Genomic DNA, 20,725 nt, shown 5'->3' with positions numbered 1-20,725 from the left:
GGTGGACAATCATCCATCTCAGACCCCAGACTTAACTTTTCTTCATGCGTCAGTCTGCACAGAACCGCTATTTCAATTGCTAACATGCTGCACAGAAGTCCAGCAGGCCACCACTATTCAAATAGGACAAAAAAAAAAAAAACAAAACCCGCAGCAAAAACCCAACTATAAGAACGACAGCATCTACAACTCCCATCGCTCAAAAATACTGTCCACATGTCCACACAACTTGATATTTTTAAACAAACTGTGCTGGCCGCTGTTTATGCCAAGTTTGCCAGCAAGGCTGCTATTAAGATAAAAGTCAAAAAGTAACACAGTTGGAAGTCTTATCTTTGAAGATTTATATTCTCTGCATCTCAAGAGTGGCAGTATAATGCTTCTTACAGTTCGAGAAGGATTTAATCAATGTAGGCGTTTCTATAAACAGTGTGTTATTTAAATGCATAACGCTGAGTGTTTTATGGTCTGGTTATGCCTAAATGGACCAATTTATTTTAAACACAGAAAAGCACCACTGGACATTAATAACACTAAGCAGTAGGAAGCTGCTCTGAAGAGCTATTGTCTACGCAGAAAAACAGAAGCAAAACACAGCCAATATCTCTGACATACAGATGATGTAAACCCTGACAAAGCAGGGAGCTATTCTCTCCAGTACCTGCTTTAGCTATTTGGATAATGCGCATCTGGACTTTTTTTGGACAACTACTGATATTCCACCACCTATAGCTACCTCAGCTGCATACCAGGAATACTTTATTCAATTATAATATTAATGCAGTCACATAAACCTTCTGCCATCCAAATTCATTCTGCTGTCCACGTTACAGCTTTTACAGTCATTGCTCTACATGAAAAATTACAGGTTAATTAGCGGAGACAAAAAGTTTCCTGAGCCTTGGCAGCGACACTTCTTTGGTTTAGGTTTCAGTGTCACCCACTGGATGTCTCGCAAAGCCACCAAGACTAACAAGCTTACATGGAATCATTTTTGTAAAAGGAAATTGCCGAGTTTGCATCTCAGCTCATTTAATTTGCTAATGAAACCCAATCTCCCCTCAAAAGGGGAAATAGCTTTTTAAAAGGACACAACCAGGCTTAGCAGCGTGGGCACGGTAAAAGCATAAAAAACCCCAAACCACCCCTAACTTTATTACAAGAATTAAGCCTAGAATTTTTTCTTTTAAACATTTACCAACTATTACGAATTTTTACCTACATGTTACATTATCAAGGTAGAGGCAACAGCATTATTAGAGCTTCTTATCTCCCTCTGCAGCAGATGCTCTACTGAGCGTGCGCCACATTAACAAAAACCCCCGGCCCCCCAGTTCTTCCACCCTCTGCATACCCCTCGTCTGTCTCCACCCAGAAACCAGAGAGCCCAACTCACACCGCTGTCAGCAGTTCTACATTCTCCAGTGTCGTTTTATTTGGTGCTTCAACAAGCCAGAGGCACTTTAACATAGAAAATAAGACAAACTAGATCCTATTTCACTTGGACCCAATTGTATTGCAGTGTCCAAGGAAGACGATATGTTTATCTGCTTTATTATAAAATTATGTTCCACTCTTTAAATCAAAGAGACAAACTCATGCCAAGTTTCCACTATCTAAAGACATACAGCAAATAAAGCAGAAAAAAAAACCCAAAAAAAACACATTAAAAAATGCCGCGCTATTTACTAGCACTATATATTCTCTCATAGGAAAATTAAAAAAAGATGATTTCAGACATATACACAGTGCAAAAGTTATTCTGTCTCTCAAGCACAATGGAAATGTCTGTTATTACAAGTGATTGTTCATCTGTAGTTCTTCAGCTACTCCCAAAGTTTTCCTGGAATAGTTTAACTGCAATCCATAAGTAATCTGTTAGCAATCGATTTATAAGTAAAATGTGTCGCAGTGCAATTTAGTATCTGCGGTTTCAGGCAATCACTTGAGTGCTTTCAAAATGCATAACAGAATGTCATAGTGACATTTTTAATGCCGCCTGGATATTTATATTGAGTGTCCAGAAAAAAGCCAAGCAAATGAAAGAATTTCAGCAAACAGAATTACAGCTCAATTGACTACTAAACAAAACTTCCCCTGCAATGTAAAATACTAGAATTCAAGAATGTTTTTCCTCTGAGCCTGAAAAGTTATGAATCGATTTAAGCAAGAGTCGCTTTCAAGGCTATTGGAAGTCGTTTGCTAGAAATTTCAAAGACAATCCTACCTAAAGCATCGCATTCCGATGTCCTACAAACACTTTTTACATTAAAAAGAAAGAAAACCAACCCAAAATCTGGCAAAGAGAAAGAGTTTTTTTTTAAATTAGGAGGAAGGGCTGGACCACTAGCTCAGAAGCCTGCACTTAAAAAGCACCAGACACGCAGGAAAGCTAAATTTTCCTACTAATGCCAGGCAAGAAAAAAAAAAATCAGAATTTTTTTATTGACTTAAAATAGGTCTTATTGTGAGTCATAACACAAGTGGCCAAGTGAAATATAGCCTTCTTTAAAAACATGAATCAACGAAGCTTCTTCAAACTCAGTGGTTTCCAAGCAGGATTATTACATTTATGTTTAAGATTACAAAACGAACTTGCTCCAGAGAGTTCTGCAGCAGGCTGATGAGCTTCGCAGTTAAATTAACATAACTGACTGTTAAGAGAATATAAATATGGAAATGGCAAGCTGTAAAAGATGGAGCTATAGGCAATTCACGTGGAGGGCAAGCTGCTCAGAGATGCTGCCCTGCAGCACGCCCAAGGAACACACACAGAACTGCTCTGCGCGGCAGCACCAACCTCAGCATCCTGCTACTGAGGAAGGAAGGGGAATAAGGCATGAAGGAAAAGTTAAGCTTATTCAACCTGCAGCAAAACGAGCGCTGGAACAGGCTGCCCAGAGAGGTGGTGGAGTCTCCATCTCTGGAGACATTCAAAACCCACCTGGACGCGTTCCTGTGCAACCTGCTCTGGGTGACCCTGCTCTGGCAGGGAGTTGGACTGGATGATCTCCAGAGGTCCCTTCCAACCCCTGCCATTCTGTGATTCTGTGAGCGCTGAGCACAGTTGGGTTTTACCGGGGAGGGACGCGATACTGGTGCCAACCAGCGCTCGCACCCAGGGGCTCCAAACGCTTCCTCCAGAGAAGAACAGTGGTTTTAAGAAGTCTGAAGACTAGAAGGGGTTAAAAGCAAAAACTCAACTTTCTAGTCACAGACACCCAGAGCTCTTAGAGCTTGTTCTGGAGCTCCCTCTTGAGGTTAGCTACTACACCGTATTAAAGACACTGCAACAGCCTCATAACCAATGCTACTCAAAATGAGAGCGTGTCCTTGCAAAAGAGACACTATCAAAGGCATCTCCTCAAACCTCTGTACACTCGTTTGTAGAGAGCAATAGATGCTTTTGAGCTGCAATCTCGAAAAGATGGTGAGAAGGTAAGCACATGTTCAACACAGGAAGATAAACTGAAAAAGAGGCACTTTACATACACACCTTTGGGAGCCAGTGCAGGAGCACCACAGCCAGTAAAACCTCTGTTACGGTGAATCAGGAAATGGAACAGCAAACACTAACAATGAGAAATTAACGGTGTTGTCTATTTGTAAAGAAACAGCAACTTCACTTGGTTTATTGAAGGCTGTTAACATGTCCCACTCTTTGTGTGTCCCTTTAAGCTACTCTAGGCATTCCTCCACCTCCTTGCCAGAGCCACCTTGTTCCACAAAACCCCACGGCATTAGTCTATCGTCACTGTTGCCACAGGCTGCTACACAGGCTGGCACCTCTGGTTTTTAATGTGCTGAATCAGCATTTGCCAAAGTTCACAAAATTCTTTATACGGGTTCTGCTTAAATTTCACTCTCAAAACCAGTATCTTTCCACAAGCCCTAGAGGGCCCCCGCATGGAAGAAGCTTTCAACACAGAAATTCCCGAGAAAAGGATTATCCCAAAGTCCCGTGGAGAATTTTTTCGTCTCCCACAATAGCTAGAAGTTCAAAAATCCGATGGCCAAGGAAATCCATGCAAGAGCCAAAGGAACAACCTTATGATGGTCATATTTTATTTTACTAGTGCTGAGCCCCAACTCAGCACTTTCTTCAGTGCTTGAGCAAACATCCACACTGGCCATCTGAGTCATCTTCCTCTGCCTCAATACTGTCCAGACTACCCAAACGAGTGGGAATGGATCTCTATGAGAATCCATTATTGAGAAAAGACTCTTTTTCTTCTAGTTATACTTTTCCAGGAAGGCTCTTTCTGCCATCTCTTTAATCAAAAAAGCATTTTTAACCCTTTTCCAGGTCAAGCTGTGAAGTCTTCCACAGACTATCAGGGATCAGAGTCACATCATTTTAAATCTTACATCCTACAACAAGGCTTGTAGTTTTAGTAAGCTTTTCTATTTTAGGGCAGAAGGGATTTCAACTTGAATATCTCAGAACAGCAACACATAGTTTATTCAGTGGTCCTTAGTGATTAAAGTAGCACTAAAGGAACACCAAGCCTGGAGAGATGCTAGCTCCTCCCACTGTGCCTTGCTGCGCTTGAAATGTGCAAGGTATTTCTCATTTCATAGAAGTAGCCCTTGATTTGATGCATCAGTTCCGAAACAGACTTGCTCTTTTAGGTAACAGGTTACAGCCAGATCACCTTCTACAGCAACAGAAAATTTTTTACTAACCCTTTGCTAGAGCGTCCCTCCTCTACATTCTGTGAAAAAGACAAAACAGACAAAAAAGAACCAACAACCCCCCCCATACTAGCTAGAATCAGCTCTTACTCGACCAGCACAGCTCATGGAAATTGTGCACAACTCATCAGCTATACCAAGTGCAAGACTAAAAAGAATGGCTTGAAACTAGGACCTAGAAAGGATCTCTTCACTGCTGCCAGAGTTTTAGCTCCCTACAACCAAAAGACATCACAAAAAGCTACAGAGAATAACAAAGCAGGTTGGGAATACATTTCATTGCCCACAGTAGCTCCTAAGTAATCTTCTAGAAGTTAAAGAAGTTTTCTTACTTTTCATGGTGCCCTCCTCCTCTTCCTCTTCTGTGTTTATGACCATTGTACCCAGCTGGGATTCCAAGGTGCCGTCATGTTCTATCATGGTGTTGGCTCCGTCACTCATCGTGTTGACAGCTCTTATGGTACCAGTTTCATCTCCACTCGCCCTCACCATGGTACCTGAATCGGTTTCATCTTCTTCCTGTACAAGGATGCAGTAAATACATTTTTACTGATGGTGGTGAAGTCCGATTAAGAGTGTCCATATGCAAGGACCCTGTCAAGTCTTAGTAATTCAGAGATTTTTACAAATACACATGGAAGCCAACAACATTTTTATTTTATGTAATTAGTTCTCTCCCTGTCATCTCTAAGCAGGTAACGAAAAGTCTTCAGACTTTTCAGTCAGCTTAATAAATAAGAGAACGAATAAACAATCAGCAAAAGCTTCTCAATGCAAATTGTATCTCATTTCTGACCTGGTGACCTGTCTGTAGGAGTAGATCACAATACTCATTCAATCTTCGCATTTCTATTTATGTTGTTAGTTTTAACAGCTAACCTAAACCCCCTATCTCACATGGTACACTTCACTGAGGAGTCATTAGTTATTAGACAACAACAGGTCTAAGTCTGGAGTGCATGTGGCACACTGAAGAAAAATGATTTACCTATTTTTTAGGAGTTTGTCTTTAACATTTAGGTAGTTTTACCTGCTGTAAACTTCAGAAGCACTGAAGAAACATGAACTGAATTTGCAAATCTTTAAAAAGGAATGAAATTATCAAAGTCTAGTCATTGTTTTAAGAAAAGAAATCATTTTCATCTGAACAGCTACTAATATTATAGAAGTTTGAATTATTGCTGTCAAGGCTTGAGAGAGTGACTGTGTAGGAAAACACAAGCTCCTGAAGCAAATTCTGGTAGGAAGACTTCCTGGCAGACAGTTACCCTGGCCAGAGACAGTAGTTTCATTAGATGGTGTGTGCTTCACCAGGTATATATTGTGCCTAGGATTTCATGAAGAACAAGGTCAAAATTTCCACAATCTGTTTAGTCTTGGAAACGTGGACCAGGTATCCAACTATAGCAACAGAAGTCACTTCCTAGCTTTACAGTGATGCTCATGCTTTGTTATGGTGTGACCACGGGCTTATTGATCTGTATTAGTGCTAGAGGGAAAACACAGGTCTTGCACATCAAACTCTAATACTCCATCTCAATGTCACTGAAAGAAAGGACACCCCTCCACATTCTGGTGTTTCATACATTTCGTCTGTTCTGTCAAGGATGTCTATATAATTTACTTCCAACCTCAAAAACAACTGCAAGAGAAGGAGAAAACTACATGTGATGTTAACAGAGGAAAAGCAATTTTATGTGGGGATGAATGAGTGAGAGGAAGTAATACATTTGTCAGCTACACATCATTTAACAAAGGACTAGAGCAGAAATTTCCACAGCACTTGGGAAGTGCTTGGGAACACTTTCCTGCTGGCAGACACAGAGCAGAGAAGATTTAGGAAAACACACACACCAACAGAAACCACTCAGCTCCATTACATAGACACCATCTCTCAGCAACGTGACTCCAGATCGGTCAGAAATTAAGCAGAGAGGGTAGGGACAATACTCATAGAGTCAACATCATGGCAACATGACCGATACTTCCACACTGAACAAATAGGCAGTCCTAAACTGGAAAATTAGACGAACAACGTCTTCAGCATAGATACCGTGGACCATGCTATTCAAATCTAACCTCTGAGAAGGACTCTGGCATACAATGCCTTTTGCTGCCCGTTTCATTTATTCAGGTTGAAGCAGGCAGGCTCAAAAAACAGCTTTCAACATGCTTTCCATATTCACATGCTGGAACCACTGAAACAAGGAGCCCGAGCTTAAATTCACAGCAATCCCCTGAACACTTGTCATGCCCTCACCTCAGGTTTCTGTCGGCTGCTCTTGTGGAGTAGAAAGTTTCTATAAGGGGGGTTCTAAAGCACAACAATAGTAAAACAACATAACATACTTATATCATAGTGCATTTCAGACGATATTATTATCTTATACTAGGAGAGCAGTCTAAGAACTGAATCTACAGTGAAAAATTCTCATTACTGCATAAATAATATAATTTAACTGGGAAAATGTATCAAGTCTTTTGCGTACGCTACTTTGCAGGCTTGTTCAATCACAAGTCTCTAGCTACACTCTAAGCTAAGCAGTAAGCCATCCATGCTGGCTACCCTGTTCAAATATAAAGATTTAGCAGATACCAAGCATTGGGTCAAGCAGTCATAAAGTCGAAAACTCAAGAATTAAGTCAAATCCACGAGTAATTGGATAAAATATTGCAAACCCAAAACCCAAAGCAGCTAAGTTTTATGAAAGGAGCAAGAGTTTGGACTTAGTACACCGTTGCTATTAAATACTCACTGAATTTTCTTCATCATCTTGATCTAGTTCACGCTGTTGCGCCTCTTGCCGTTTCAGCTTGATATCCATTGCTTCATTAATCAAGTCTCGCAGAATCGACACTCCTTTGGCACTTTTAACAAATGGATGCTGAGAAGTATATTAAAAACAAATAAGCACTGCATCCAAACCAGGATATAATGGTAAAACACTGTTACTATGGCCTACCTTTAATCAAAATTAAGGTTTAACTCAATACATTACTAAAATAAAAACCCAATACTTCTGTTTGGCCGAGGAGGGAGACCTCCTGCCCTCCAAACATGCTCCAGGGGCACTACTGCTGTGGGACCTTGGGCTCATTCCCCTCCCACAACTCTTACTTTCTTTCCTTAGCAGCTTAATTGTCAAGAACCAACTACACAGGTCATCACCATGCCTAGACCATTCTGAGCAATCACTTTAATTTAGCCTCTCCTTTCTAGTGCTTTAAGAGGCAGTTCCTTGGCCATGCTGGTGAAAAATTGAAAGTAAAAATAACTCCAAAAGCCAAACAAAGAAAGAATAACCCAGAGAAGACAAAGATAGGAAGTTGGACTGGTTCTCAGAGAAGAACTGAAAAGTTGAAGTTTAGTGGAAGATTTCTTAAAATGAGATATTAAAAAGTAAAATCTGCAGTGAGCAAGAGCAGCAAGAAATGAAACCAACAGCTTGACAGACAGGCAGCACTGCCTACTCTAGCAAGAATTCTCTAGAGCTTACGTTCTCGTAAGAAAAGGCAGACCTGCAGAAGCTGCGTTGCTGTGGCACGCTGCTCTGGGCTCTTCACAAGACACTGTTTTACAAAGTCCGTAAAATTGTCTGACCAGAGTTCTGGCTTCCGGAATGTTGGAGGTGGATTGGTAGGAATCATGAAAATTGCCTGAAAACAGAATAATATTCCAGATTTCAGTTTAAAGCTTTCGAACAATACAACATAAATACACTCAGACATACACTGGTACTAAAGAACTATAGATATTTCAAGTTTGCTGCTTCTGAAGAGTTTGTGACAATATTATACAAAAATTTGCTCAGAGGGATCAAGCAGCCAGAAATCTGACTTTTCTCACCAGGTGCTTACACTTCTGTCTGAGCCATTTTATGCCGCAAAAGGTGTGAATCTGCCATTTTTAAGTCTTAAAAATTTGTGCTTATGTAAAGAAAAAAAAAAAAAGAAATCACTTTGGATAATACAGCTAAAAATATGTTTCTTCACACCCAACACAAGGAGCTTCAGCTACGTCTTAGCAAAAGAGGAACATGATTTTCCTCCCCATTAAGATTTTCCTTCTCAAAGACCTGTTTTTCATTTAATCAACAGTAAAAAGAACTGACAGAAAACAAATCATTTACTCTAAATTAAAAGCAAGACGTTACGTTGATGTTCAGCCAGCTAGAATAGCAAATCCTTTCCATACAGCAATACATTTCAAGAGACCACAGTCCTTACCCTCATAGGATGAATATCTGCGTACGGTGGCTTGCCTTCAGCCATTTCTATTGCAGTGATTCCCAAGGACCAGATGTCTGCAACACAATTATACCCAATTTCTTGAATCACTTCTGGAGCCATCCAAAATGGGGTCCCTATAACTGTGTTCCGCTTCGCCATGGTGTCCTGAGAAGAGCAGGATAAAGATCCAGACAACAGTAATTGTATTAGCCACAAACACTCACTAATGAGTTATCACTCTAATTATCTTTCACTTGCACACGATGCACGTTATTAGATTCAGCAAGACTGGGATACAGGGGGGCTGCAAAGAGGAACTGAAATGTGCTTACAGAAGTTAAAAATATCCTGAAGAAAACAGCAAATGCTATTGCAAACCATTACGCAGGTACAGCAGCTTCCACAGAGGAAGCTCTGCTCTAATGTTCTGCTGTTTTAGTATCTCATTATGTTGATATAAAGTGCTAAAAAACAGTTTAGAACAATTTCTCAAAGTATTCGCAAGCACACCACACTTGCATACAAGTTAAGAAGATAAACTGAAGGGTACACAACCATCTTGGGTTTACTTACTGTAAGCTGTCCTGCCACTCCAAAATCTGCAAGTTTAGCGTGTCCCTCTGTATTTAGTAATATATTTCCAGCTTTGATGTCCCTGTGTATTTTCCTCATAAAATGCAGGTACTCTAGTCCTTTCAGTGTTGATTGCACTATTGTAGCAATTTCTTCTTCTGTGAGCTAAGGAAAAGAAGAGTTACCGCCAACCTCTCAGTCGCTGAGGTGTAACACTATGGTGTTTCAGCGTGTTTTCCTGAGATTCACTAATTACCATTTAATTGCCTTCACTAAAGGTTGCCACACTACTGTGAAATCAGTTAGCGACTTACAGCACTATGCAGAAGAATTAGATTACAATCAGCATACATATACACACGTACCATGTTTCACACACCAAAACTTCTTCTCAACTATTAATTCCTACCCTGCAATAACCACAGCAAGGCAAAGTGCAGTCTGTTATTCAGAATCAGTCTGGGTTTTCAGGAAAGCCAACAAACAAAAATCTGCTCCACCAATTACATTATCCAGATAACCAAAACTCAGTCAGTGCAATCATCTCTCCCATTTTCGGAGGAACAAAGGACAAGCACCTCAAGCCATGGCCACTGGTTGTGTCAGACATTGAACCCCGGGAGAATTATGCCCAAACTACTCTGCTTCCTTGAGCTGCTGGACACTCGTACTTCACATTCATACGCTCAAAGGAGAAGTGACGTACAGTTTTATTTCGTAATCGAATAATATCAGACACAGATCCAGCGCCGCAGTATTCCATGACTATCCACAGGTCGGTGTTCTTAAAATAGCTGCCGTAATATTTCACCACATGAGGACTATGAAGTGTGAAAAAAGGAGAAGAAAACAAAGGGTCAAATACCAGTAACCAGCATAAGTGAAAACCCAAAAAAACTGCAGAGTCCCTACCTATGTTTTAGAAATTCAGAGCTGAAGTGCCACTGGAACCCTGATTGAAAGTATTCCAAAACAATTTGAACTTGCCCAGGGCTACTGCAGTCCTGCCAAGCCTCTTCCCCACAGCGCTGCTCATCCGAGCTGCCAGTAAGGCAATTCAGAGAGCTAAACTGAAAATAAATCCTATAGAAATAAGGAGTTATTAGTCTTCAACCTGGTTTAACTCCCTGAACCGCATTACAACAAGGTCAGCACTGTGGCAAGCAAGAAGGCAGGAGAAGGCAATGAGAAACGGACCATGGCAGTCCCTGGTAAAGCTGCTGCAGAGCATTTGCAACCAAATGGAAACATTAAACAGGGTCCAAAGTTTGCTGGAAAACGGCTATAATGTTCATTAAGAGGAATGTTCCCCCACTACCACATGGACCTACTTGTTCCTACAATTTAGTTGACAATGTATGTTAGGAATCCAGTACAACCTAAGACTGCTTCTTGTATCTGGCTGCCCAGAAAGCAAATAACCTAGTAAAGTATGTTGGTCAGAATAACCATCTGTCCTCTGGAAAGGTAAAGCAGAAAACTAACAGAAAGACTTTTCCTGATTTTATGGGAATGGAGCTAAGGAACAAAAGTGCACTTAATCTATTATCCACTGAGTATTTTCTAACGAGAAACCGTAAAACTAGCAAGTCAGTCACACTGCGCTGTGTCCCTTAATGCTTGCACAGAAAATGCGATGCTCCAGTGATCAACTCCCTCTGCTGTTCATAACCGTAAGCTCTCATTTTAGGCCTTACAAGGTTAATATTTAATTTCTTTTAAGAAACAGACACCTAGTAATGCTTTTCAAGTTACGCAGTAAGATTTTTCACGAACAAATTCTTTTAAAGTTACATTTTGTTCTCTGACACACAGTCACCTTCATTTAAAGATAGTGAGAGTGAAGTGCAATAGAGGTAAGGGACTGGGACCATAGTTTTATATTGCGAATGGAATTTATTTTAAATGGTTTTCCATGCCTGAATTCCATCAAAGTAGTGTTTCTTAAGGCTTCTTAGCATATTTTAAACTTTCGGCCTAGGACACACTTGGAGAGGAGGTCTTCTGCACCCATGAGCTCTTCATTAGCAAAGTTAGTACAACATCTTTTCCCAAAAGAACCATGCAAAGGCAACCCAGAGAGCCAACCACCAGCCTGCAGAGCTGCCAGTGAGTTATTCTGGGGATGCTCAGATCAGCAGACAGCTCGTACCGCACTAGAACCTGCACAGGCAGAAAACGGCCGGGAAGGACAACTCTGCCACCCAAGCAGATGACAGCACGTAGATTACGCACATGCAAGAGCAGTCATGCATTAGTGGCTCTCATCCACGTGCCTCTTAAAAACAAACAAAACCCCCACTTCTATCAGTTTTCTATGTTCATACCAAAACTTATTTAGAAGTCATCACCCCTTTGGGCATGGGAACTGCTGCTGTAGCACACAATCAAGTTACCACTGTTCAACAAGCGATGGCGCACAGGGGGAACTGCAGTCACTGCTCGCACGCGTGGCTTGTTGCTGGCAGCAAGTGCAAGGTTATTCGACTTGGCTTAACGCTCTCTTGGTGGAAGCTGAATTTTTGTTGTCTTACCTTTACCTGGGTTAACACTACCCAAATGGTCAGTTAACATGACTCAGCTGATATGAAGTAACTTGATGGTACAAGTCCAGCCTTTTAAAAAACATTTAAGGCAACATCATGGCTTTTATTTGATTAAATGCCAAATCACAGACAATACTTTTTTTTGCATACCAATAATGGGTTTTGTAGTATACGTTTACCTGTCACATTGCTGCATTATGGATATTTCCTTTATAATCTCTTGCAGGTCAGATTCCACAGGAACTTGTTTAATTGCAACAACTTGACCCGTTTCTTTATGAATGGCTTTGAACACACTGCCATAGGAACTATGAAACAAAATATTAAACAAACACTGAATATAATAACATTTTAAAAATGCAAATGTTACGGGTTTGTTTTTTGCAAGTGCAGACATCAGGTAAAAATTAACTATCCTGCTAAACATATTTTGTATTCTAATGTAAATAATCAATCCACTAACTTCTAAACACTGTAATAATACAAGTAAGTCACAGCACACTGAGGCAGTCAGAAATGAGCCAACCATCATTATGCTGCTCATGTCTTTGGAAGGGCCTTTTACACAAAACCAAATACAATTCTCCCTTTTTCCAGCATACAGTACCAGCTGAGCATCAGTAAGAACTACTTCGTCTGTCTACTTTGGCTCTGATCAAAGAGGTTTGCTTGTTCTTGTCAGATGTTATCTGTCTTATTGCCAGCTTCTTTACTTACAGCAGCCAGGCAGATTTACAACTTGGGTCTTTCAAATGAACTGCTTAAGGCAGAAAACATGAGCATTCCCACGCTGCTCTGCCTTACCAAGTGGCACGATGCAACAGAAGTTCATTTCCACCACACAGGTCTTCCACAAGAGGTACCAGGGATGAACTACAAAACCTCTTGAGTTTCCACAGAGCCCTATCAACTCTAGGCTGGCATTTTTCAACAGTGTTGACTCCCCGCTGCTGAACCATAAGCTACTGTTTGGATTACGATATCTTACTTTTGGGAAAGAAATTCCTTATTCTGTTACTAACCAAACATGGTCACTACATTAATACTTACCTTCGCAGTAACAGGATCATAACAAAAGTGAAAAAATCAGAGACCACTGAACACATCCCTGTTACATAGATTTTTTTCTTAGAGAAACGTCCATTGGGCACACCGGAATAGAACACTTACCCTTCTCCAAGCTTCTCCAATACATCAAATACTTCTTCAGGTTGTTTGGTTAAACTGTCTTCATCTAACTTCTTCAGCTGCCTGTATAAGTGAGAATAGAGAAATTATTACATCTAATTTTAGAGCAGTTTGGGCTTTGCTGAAACAGAAGAGTAAATAGCACCACTTAAACATACACAAGGCTTAGCATGAAGCAAATTGATTATGAAGAAAGTTTATTTCACCTGACCAGGAGACCGAATATTATTAACATCCGACAGCAAAAGAGGACTGGGAATTACAGAGAACAGAATCTGACCAGGCACACAAATTTACAGTTCCTTTTGGTGGAAACGCATCTCAGAATCTGTACACTGGTGGTCAAATCCCAACACAGCACTGCAGAGTCTTGCAACTATTGCACCTACCTGCTAAAGCTCAATATCTTGAATGGAAGGATACATACTAAAGCCATGCAAAAAGAAACATCATCTTCCCTGATGCCTCAGAGCATGCATGGAATACATTTGTTGGGAGGAAGGAGGCAATACTGATCTTGCCTGTACTTTTTTAACATCAGAAGTTCAGATATTAACTTTGCAGGCCTGGACAGATACTAGGAAAATTCTATCAGGGCGAAAAAAAATAAAAAGAAAGGAAACTGATAACCTGACTCTTTCAGGATCTTAACACTGCTTGGTTCAACCCTCTTTTAAATGCATTGCTACCATGCTCTGTACTGTGATCCTTCACTTCGGGCCCCTCACCCCCAGAACAACTTTCAGGGAGATTCCGTACAAAACGCCATGAGATCAACCTCATTTGTTTCAGTCCACCACTACCACAACAGAGGGCAGTTCACCAGGAAACCTCTTCGAATAGCTGAAGACTACCTAAAGAAAAAAAGTTCTGAAAACAAAGTATTTTACTGTCAAACAAACAGTAACCAACAGACCACAAACAAACGCTCTTTCACCCTCACACTAACTAAAAAAAAAAAAATAAACCGAAACAACAAAAAACACAAAAACCACACAAACAAAAAAACCTACCAACTCCTCAAACCAGCTCATACAAGTTTTTGAAACACAGAAACTTATTAGTCTCGGAGTTTTCAGAACTTACTGGTCACACAGTAAGCAGTGTTTAAAATGAAATGTGCGTGGTCACTTGAACTGCAAATTACAACACAAAGCTCTTATCGCTGCTGCTAAGGATCACAGCTCCAGCCACTATCAGGCTAATTTTGATACTAAATATGTATTTTTTCCCAACAATTTCCTCAGAAACAGAGTGAGAAATCACTCATTAATCCCTGGCTATTATGCACAAAAGCCACACAGGAGAAGCTGCTCACGCATGGGGCACACACAATGGCTTCCTGAAGCAAAGGAAACATTATAAAGCAGCAGACTCAGGAAGTGGTGAAATACTGAAAGTAGTCACTAGCTTCCCTGCAAAGATAAGTGTTAACCAACAGAATGTCACTTGTCCTTGTGAAAACAGGGAGGTGTGGGAAGAGAAGAAAAGGGGGAAAAATAAAGATGTATCTGTAACCGCACAAGCTGCCATTTCCAAGGAGCCCAAAAAGTGGCGATGCAAGAGGCAGATCCTTCTTGCTGAAGTTAAGATAAGGCCTAAATGCTATTTAAAAAAAAAAAAAGCAGCTTTTCACATACCTAAACACAACAGACAGACAAGTCCTGCACTTGCATCAAAGTCCCTCATTTCTGCCATAATCCAGGAGCACGATTACTGTGCACTGCCCAGTTTGCCCAGTGCAGCCGCTGCTGTCAGACACGCTCTGCCTTTTTACTGTATGTTTACCCAACATACAATAAATATGTGTATGTTTACAGATATATATTTATATGTACACATAAGCAACACAAACCCCACCTCCCCTGAGTTGCTATTCAGATCTAATCAGAATCACCTTCCAATTAAAAACTGGCATAAGCAATTATAAATAAATACAGAGGAATTTATTTTAAAACAGAAGCCACATGTGTGATGTTTAACAAAAAGAGACCGTGTTGCTGAAGCCCAGAGCAGGCTGTTTCCTCCGGGCGGCCCAAAGGGCCCCAGCTGCAAACCACCGATAGCGCTCCGACCGCCCGGTGCCCCATTCCCACCCCCGCCGCCCCGCTCCACACCGCCGCTCGGAGGCGGGTGCCTCACGGCTTCGCTCCGAGGTGGCCCCGAAGCCCCCGGCCGAGCCGGGCTCGGCCCTCGCCGCCGTGCCCGAAAAGCAGGCCGCTGCGAGAGGGTGACCAACCCGCACGGAACTCGCCCAAAAGAGGGAAGAATAAGCTCCTGGGGGCTCTGTCACCACCGGGACATCCCTCGGTACAGCGAGTGTACCGAGCTCCCGCGGCCGCCGGGGCCAGCGCCTCCTCCGCGGGCGCCGGTACTTCAATTTATGCCACTTTTCCACCACCTGAGCTCGGCGCTGTCACCGCACGGCGCTGCACGGCTCGCTCCGGTACGAAGCGACCTCGGCCCTCTGTCAGCCGCTGTCTGCCCGGGCGGGGAGCACCGGCCGGGCCCCGGAGAGGCGGAGGGGCAGAAGCTGAGCGCGGCCGGCTGCCCCGCTCCCGCCCGGCTGCCTCGCTCCCGCCGCCTCAGGCCCCTCACCGCCGCCTCAGGCCCGGGGCCCGCCGGCGAGAGGAGGGCCGCGACGCGCACGCACACAGGGGTGGGCCGGACCACAGTACCTCTAGTTCCCGCGGCGGATACACTCCCCACTGCTTACCGGCGGGGGTTCCGCAGCTGCACTGTCTCCATGGCGCTGCGGGGCGGCGGTCGATGGATCAGTCGAACCCCTCACCCCTCCATGGCAGCCCGCCGCTCCGCTCCGCGCCGCGCCGCCACTTCCGCCCGCCGCCGGAAGCCAGCGGGGAGCTCCCGCCCCGCTGCCTGGCTGGGGGGCGTGGCCGTGCAGAGACCACGCCCCTCATCCCCTGGGGGCGTGGTCTACACAGGCCCCCCCCCATCCGTCTGGTACGAGGGGCGTGGCCTGTTCCGGTCCCGGCCCGGCGCGGCGATGGCGGCGTCGCCCGGTGCCCTGCGTCGGGCCGGCAACGAGGAGTTCCGCCGCGGGCAGTATGGGCCGGCCGCCGCGCTCTACACCCGCGCCCTGGCGCTGCTGGAGGCCTCAGGTACGGCGCGGCCCCGGGCCGGGCGGGCGGCGGGAGGATCCAGGCTGAATCTCTCTCCCGCTTGTGTCCCGGTGCAGGGGAGGCCGCCGCCGAGGAGCGCAGCGTGCTGCTGGCCAACCGCGCCGCCTGCCACCTCAAGGACGGCGCCTGCCGCCTCTGCGTCGCCGACTGCAGCGGGTGAGCGGCGGCGGGGCCGGGGGACCGGCGGAGGCGGGGGTCTCGTTGCTCCCCCCGCCGTTAGGGTCTGGCGGGAGGTGCGGCTGCGGCGGTGACAGCCCCGGAGCAACGGGGGCCGCGCCCTGACAGGGCTCCGAGGCTGCCCGCCATCCCTAAACCGCCCCGGCCATCTCTCTCCCCTCTGCTGCAGCGCCCTGGAGCTGGTCCCCTTCGGGATCAAGCCCCTCCTCAGGCGGGCGGCCGCCTACGAGGCCCTGGAGAGCTACCGGCTGGCCTACGTGGACTACAAGACCGTGCTGCAGGTGGACTGCACCGTACAGGCGGCACACGACGGCGTCAACAGGTAACACCATGCCCTTGGCAGGTCACGCGGGAGGGCTCGGGGGTACGGCAGGTTGGCTAGCCATGGCTGCGGGTCACGCCAGAGGGCTTGGGGGTATGGCAGGTTCGTTAGCCACGGCTGCGGGCCCTGTGCTGCGTCTGCAGCCGTGGCAGGAGCGAGCAGGGTCCTGAGCCACAGGGATGAGACACCTGAGGTCTCGGATGCTTCAGGCAAGGCCTGACCCAGCTCCCTGTGTCTGTTCCCTTCGAGATGCTGGTTGCAGGCTGGGAATGGTTCCCCAGGGACTGTTTCTGCTTTGCTCAGGGCCTATTTTAAACCAAATAATAAACTACAGGCTCCAGCACCCTATCCATTAAGCCTCCCTATGCCGACTGGGTTTACAGGCTGCTGTGGTCCTTTTCTCATCCTGGAGCTCTCTGCTTCACTTCATCGCTTGCCAGGCTGAGGAGGGACCCACACATCTCTTGCTCCGACAGTCCCAGCTCTCGTCCTATGGTATTTTTAGCCTTGCTGACACAAAGATGGTCCTTTCATCAGTGTCCTGTCTGTAGAAGGAGCTTAGTTTAGATGCATGTAAAGGGGTTAGTGGAGAGATGCCATCCCGATACGTGAGCCAGGTTAAAAAGTCACCCTACTGCCTGCTGCATGGCCTGTCCAGCCAACGATGGGGTGACGGCCAGCCATCTCTTCCAGGATGACTAAAGCCCTGCTGGAGAAGGATGGTGTGAACTGGCGCCAGAAGCTTCCGCCAATCCCCACGGTCCCTGTTTCTGCCCAGACGAGGTGGAGCGTTCCTTCTGCCGCAGCCCCCGGGGCAAACACTCCTCCTGCGACTGCACCGCGGGGAGAACCAGGTGAGAACGTGCCCTGGGGCCCGGCATGGAGCCCCGTGGCTCAGACGAGTGACGAAGGTGGCAGCTGCCACACCTGCATGGTGTGTCTGCAGCTGGGGCTGAGGCCAGGAGAAACCTGGGCCTGGTTCTGCCACAGCCTTTTTTGGTTGATTCTGGCTCCTTTGATGTCTCTGTGTCTTGCCGCTGGTATGGGGATATTTGCTTTCCGAGGGGCTGTGCTGATCTTGTCAGTTTTATAGCCTTCTGTGTTCTTTCATGCTGTTTCCAGACCAGACTGCTGCTGGCACGGAGAGAGCTCGAACTCTGAAGGAAGAAGGAAATGAACTTGTAAAGAAAGGAAACCATAAAAAAGCAGTGGAGAAGTACAGCCAGAGTTTACAGCTCAGCCAGGAATGTGCGACTTACACCAACAGGTACTACTCGTCTCTTTGCCCAAGTCCTTCTTTATAAAAGTACCTTTATAAAAGCGACCGTGGTACTTCTGACAGAGCTGTCTACTGCTTGCTCCTAAACAAATGAATAAAACAAAACCACCCACATATTTGCCCCAAGTGCAGTCTTCCCCGCAGCTTGTATAACGTTCTTTGATCAAGTACTGCAAAAACTCTTGGAGACTCTCAGCTTAGGGCTGCGAAGAGTTTTCCCCCTTTGCTGCTTCTCTGCCAGGACTCAGGTATTTTGCGTAGTGTCTGCTGCCCCATGAACCACAAATTGCAGACTGCTGTACTTGAAGTACTTCTAAGGCAATTGCAGCAGGCAGAGCATATCCAGGACAGGTATAGCACCCTTCAGGTGCAGGTCCTTAGATTTAGAGCAGGTTGCTCTAAGAATTCTTTTTTTTTTTTTTCAGTCTGAAAAAATGTTTTCTTTTCCCCCACTCGTGTAAGTGAAACAAACTTGAGCTCAAGAAATAAGATTACACACCATATGAGGATAAAGACTGTTTTTGGAGTCCAGCTTTGTGCTGCTCAGGGGTTGGCTGAGGTCTGCTACTTTCATTGCAGCAGTAGATGCTGCTGTTAGCCAAGGGTCTCTAACCAGGTATCCGTATTGCAGAGCCCTCTGTTACCTGACCCTGAAGCAGTACAAGGAAGCAGCGCAGGACTGCACGGAAGCTCTGAGATTAGATCCTAAAAACGTTAAGGCGCTCTACAGACGTGCTCAAGCACTTAAAGAACTGAAGGTAAGTCAGGAGGTTTTGAAGAGTTTTAGGCCAGGACGAGAAGCCTGTTCATGCATGATCAGGGCAAGAGATGCCCTTTAGAACTCATTTCTGTGCTAGACAGCATCCGCCATCAGATGGCCGAGACCTGTGTGGACTTGGGGGGTTTCTCTTTCACATCACCATTTGATGGTTGGATCTCGTGAGTTTTCACAGGTCCCATTTCTGGAGATGCTGGCAGCAGCTGTGTGTTGCACTGAGCTTTATCTTTTTGTGTCTGGAGAGAGATTCTCTAGGCAGTACTGGAAGACTTAATGCATTGATGCTGGACTCAGAAACCACTTGAGTAATGAAACGGTCTTCTCAGCCCTCATTTAAGCATGTTTTATAACAGCCACATTGATGCCAGTGCTTAAGCAATTATACAGAGGGAGTCACGGGCTTAGTTGTGTTGCAGCATAGTAATTCTGCAGCTAGAGACTGCATTTTCAATCTGTTAACACTTAAAAAAATATTCTCCTCCTAGGATTACAAATCAAGTATTGCTGATATCAAGAGCTTGTTGAAAACTGAACCAAAGAACACAGCTGCACTGAGATTACTGCAAGAACTGAACAGAGCCTAGGGTAACCAAGCAACAAGGAAAGCTTTGTTTTTCACTGCAGAAGAACGCTTTTTCTCTTCTATGTTGTTACAGGGACCAGTCTTAATGCAGGATGGGTACTGAAACGCAACTTCCCACTGCTGCTAAGATGTAACAGGTTCTGTGCCAGCACAGTGAATGTTAAGACACACAATCTGTATCAAACTCTATTATCTGGCTCCAAGACGATTCAAAGATTTAATGCTCCTCCCCGAGAGGCATCTAGGTTAACTTCCCTGGCTGAAGGCAGCTTGCCTATAACTCTTGGCCTCAGGGACTCTTTCCATGTTGGCTAAGACGCATGTGAAGTGGCTATTCTCTTTCTGAAGAGCTACAAGCAGAGTTGGGTTTTTTTAGTCCTTATTCAGGTGACAGTTTTGCTGCGTTTGTGCTGCTATTACTTAAGGAAGGTTGATGCCGGAACATCTGTGGTTGCCCCAGCACCACATACTGTTCTTGTAACAGCGGGACAGTTACTTGCACAGGGCTGAGCATGTTCCCTCTTGACACCTGCTGGCCCTCAGCTGAGTTTCTGCTGCTCAGAGTGGCTGGGCAGATGTTTGCAGTAGCCGTTTTCTTTTATTTTTAATTATTCTGCACATTTAAGAAAACAGCAGCAAGTTAAGCCTGCCTTGTTACACTCTGCACTACTACTTTGAGATTCTGGGTGCTTGGGGATTTTACAATTGGGTGTTTTTTGTGTTGTTTTTTTGTGTTGTTTTTTTAAAAACCACTTTAGCTCCTCTGTGCCTTTTGGAACAGTTGCTACAGGGTGTTACAGGGTGGAAGATATGCAGTAACATCCCAGCTGAGGTCTGGCTTATTACTTCAATGCATGTTTATACTTTTTGATCTTCTCCTTATCTGGTAGTGGTGGCACTGACTTGAAAGGGTAGGTAAAGAGACATTTGGTGTTACTTTACAAACTGTTAAAACCAGTTCTCATTAAAGCCATGTTTATTTTCACTTTAGAGCTGTGTTTTTTCCGTGATGGACGGTATATAGGGGAACCGGAACACTTTAACCGCTTTACTTCACATTGTCCCCCCTTTTTGTCAGAGGGCTTCAAGCGCTGCTGTACAAAGCCTTGCTTTGGAAGCCATCCGTCAGCTGGTGACAATGTGTCAGGGTCTGTAACCGCAGCTCAGCCTTGCACACTGTGCAGGGGTAGAGTGCTTTAACTAGGAAATCA

The 20,725-nt window shown here is 44.7% G+C and overlaps 2 protein-coding genes across 7 annotated transcripts in view; one reads left to right on the top strand and one right to left on the bottom strand.

Moving 5' to 3' along the window:
- The window catches only part of STK4 (serine/threonine kinase 4), a 48,619-nt gene extending 32,538 nt beyond the window's left edge, over window positions 1-16,081 (bottom strand). For 3 of the 6 annotated variants that reach the window (XM_074604775.1, XM_074604776.1, XM_074604778.1), the window contains exons 1-9: window positions 15,949-16,081; window positions 13,215-13,295; window positions 12,224-12,352; window positions 10,205-10,319; window positions 9,499-9,663; window positions 8,923-9,090; window positions 8,215-8,352; window positions 7,452-7,580; window positions 5,028-5,214 (exon numbers count right to left, since the gene is read on the bottom strand). In XM_074604775.1, coding sequence (XP_074460876.1) covers window positions 5,028-5,214; window positions 7,452-7,580; window positions 8,215-8,352; window positions 8,923-9,090; window positions 9,499-9,663; window positions 10,205-10,319; window positions 12,224-12,352; window positions 13,215-13,295; window positions 15,949-15,980 — 1,144 coding nt within the window. In that variant the 5' untranslated portion in view covers window positions 15,981-16,081. Of the gene's footprint in view, window positions 1-5,027; window positions 5,215-6,955; window positions 7,010-7,451; window positions 7,581-8,214; window positions 8,353-8,922; window positions 9,091-9,498; window positions 9,664-10,204; window positions 10,320-12,032; window positions 12,114-12,223; window positions 12,353-13,214; window positions 13,296-15,948 lie in introns of all 6 variants that reach the window. The other 3 variants (XM_074604773.1, XM_074604774.1, XM_074604777.1) reach the window with 2 other exon arrangements.
- Window positions 16,082-16,124: 43 nt separating this feature from the next.
- TOMM34 (translocase of outer mitochondrial membrane 34) lies at window positions 16,125-20,499 on the top strand. The gene is made up of 7 exons (XM_074604779.1): window positions 16,125-16,354; window positions 16,432-16,531; window positions 16,722-16,874; window positions 17,568-17,728; window positions 17,997-18,141; window positions 18,785-18,911; window positions 19,417-20,499. The coding sequence occupies exons 1-7, from the start codon at window positions 16,240-16,242 to the stop codon at window positions 19,513-19,515; spliced, it is 900 nt and encodes a 299-aa protein (XP_074460880.1). The 5' UTR covers window positions 16,125-16,239; the 3' UTR covers window positions 19,516-20,499.
- Window positions 20,500-20,725: the final 226 nt, after the last annotated feature.

The sequence above is a fragment of the Larus michahellis genome, chromosome 12 (genome assembly GCF_964199755.1).
Source record: "Larus michahellis chromosome 12, bLarMic1.1, whole genome shotgun sequence".
NCBI lineage: Eukaryota > Metazoa > Chordata > Aves > Charadriiformes > Laridae > Larus > Larus michahellis.
This window is presented reverse-complemented; position numbering and strand designations above follow the sequence as displayed.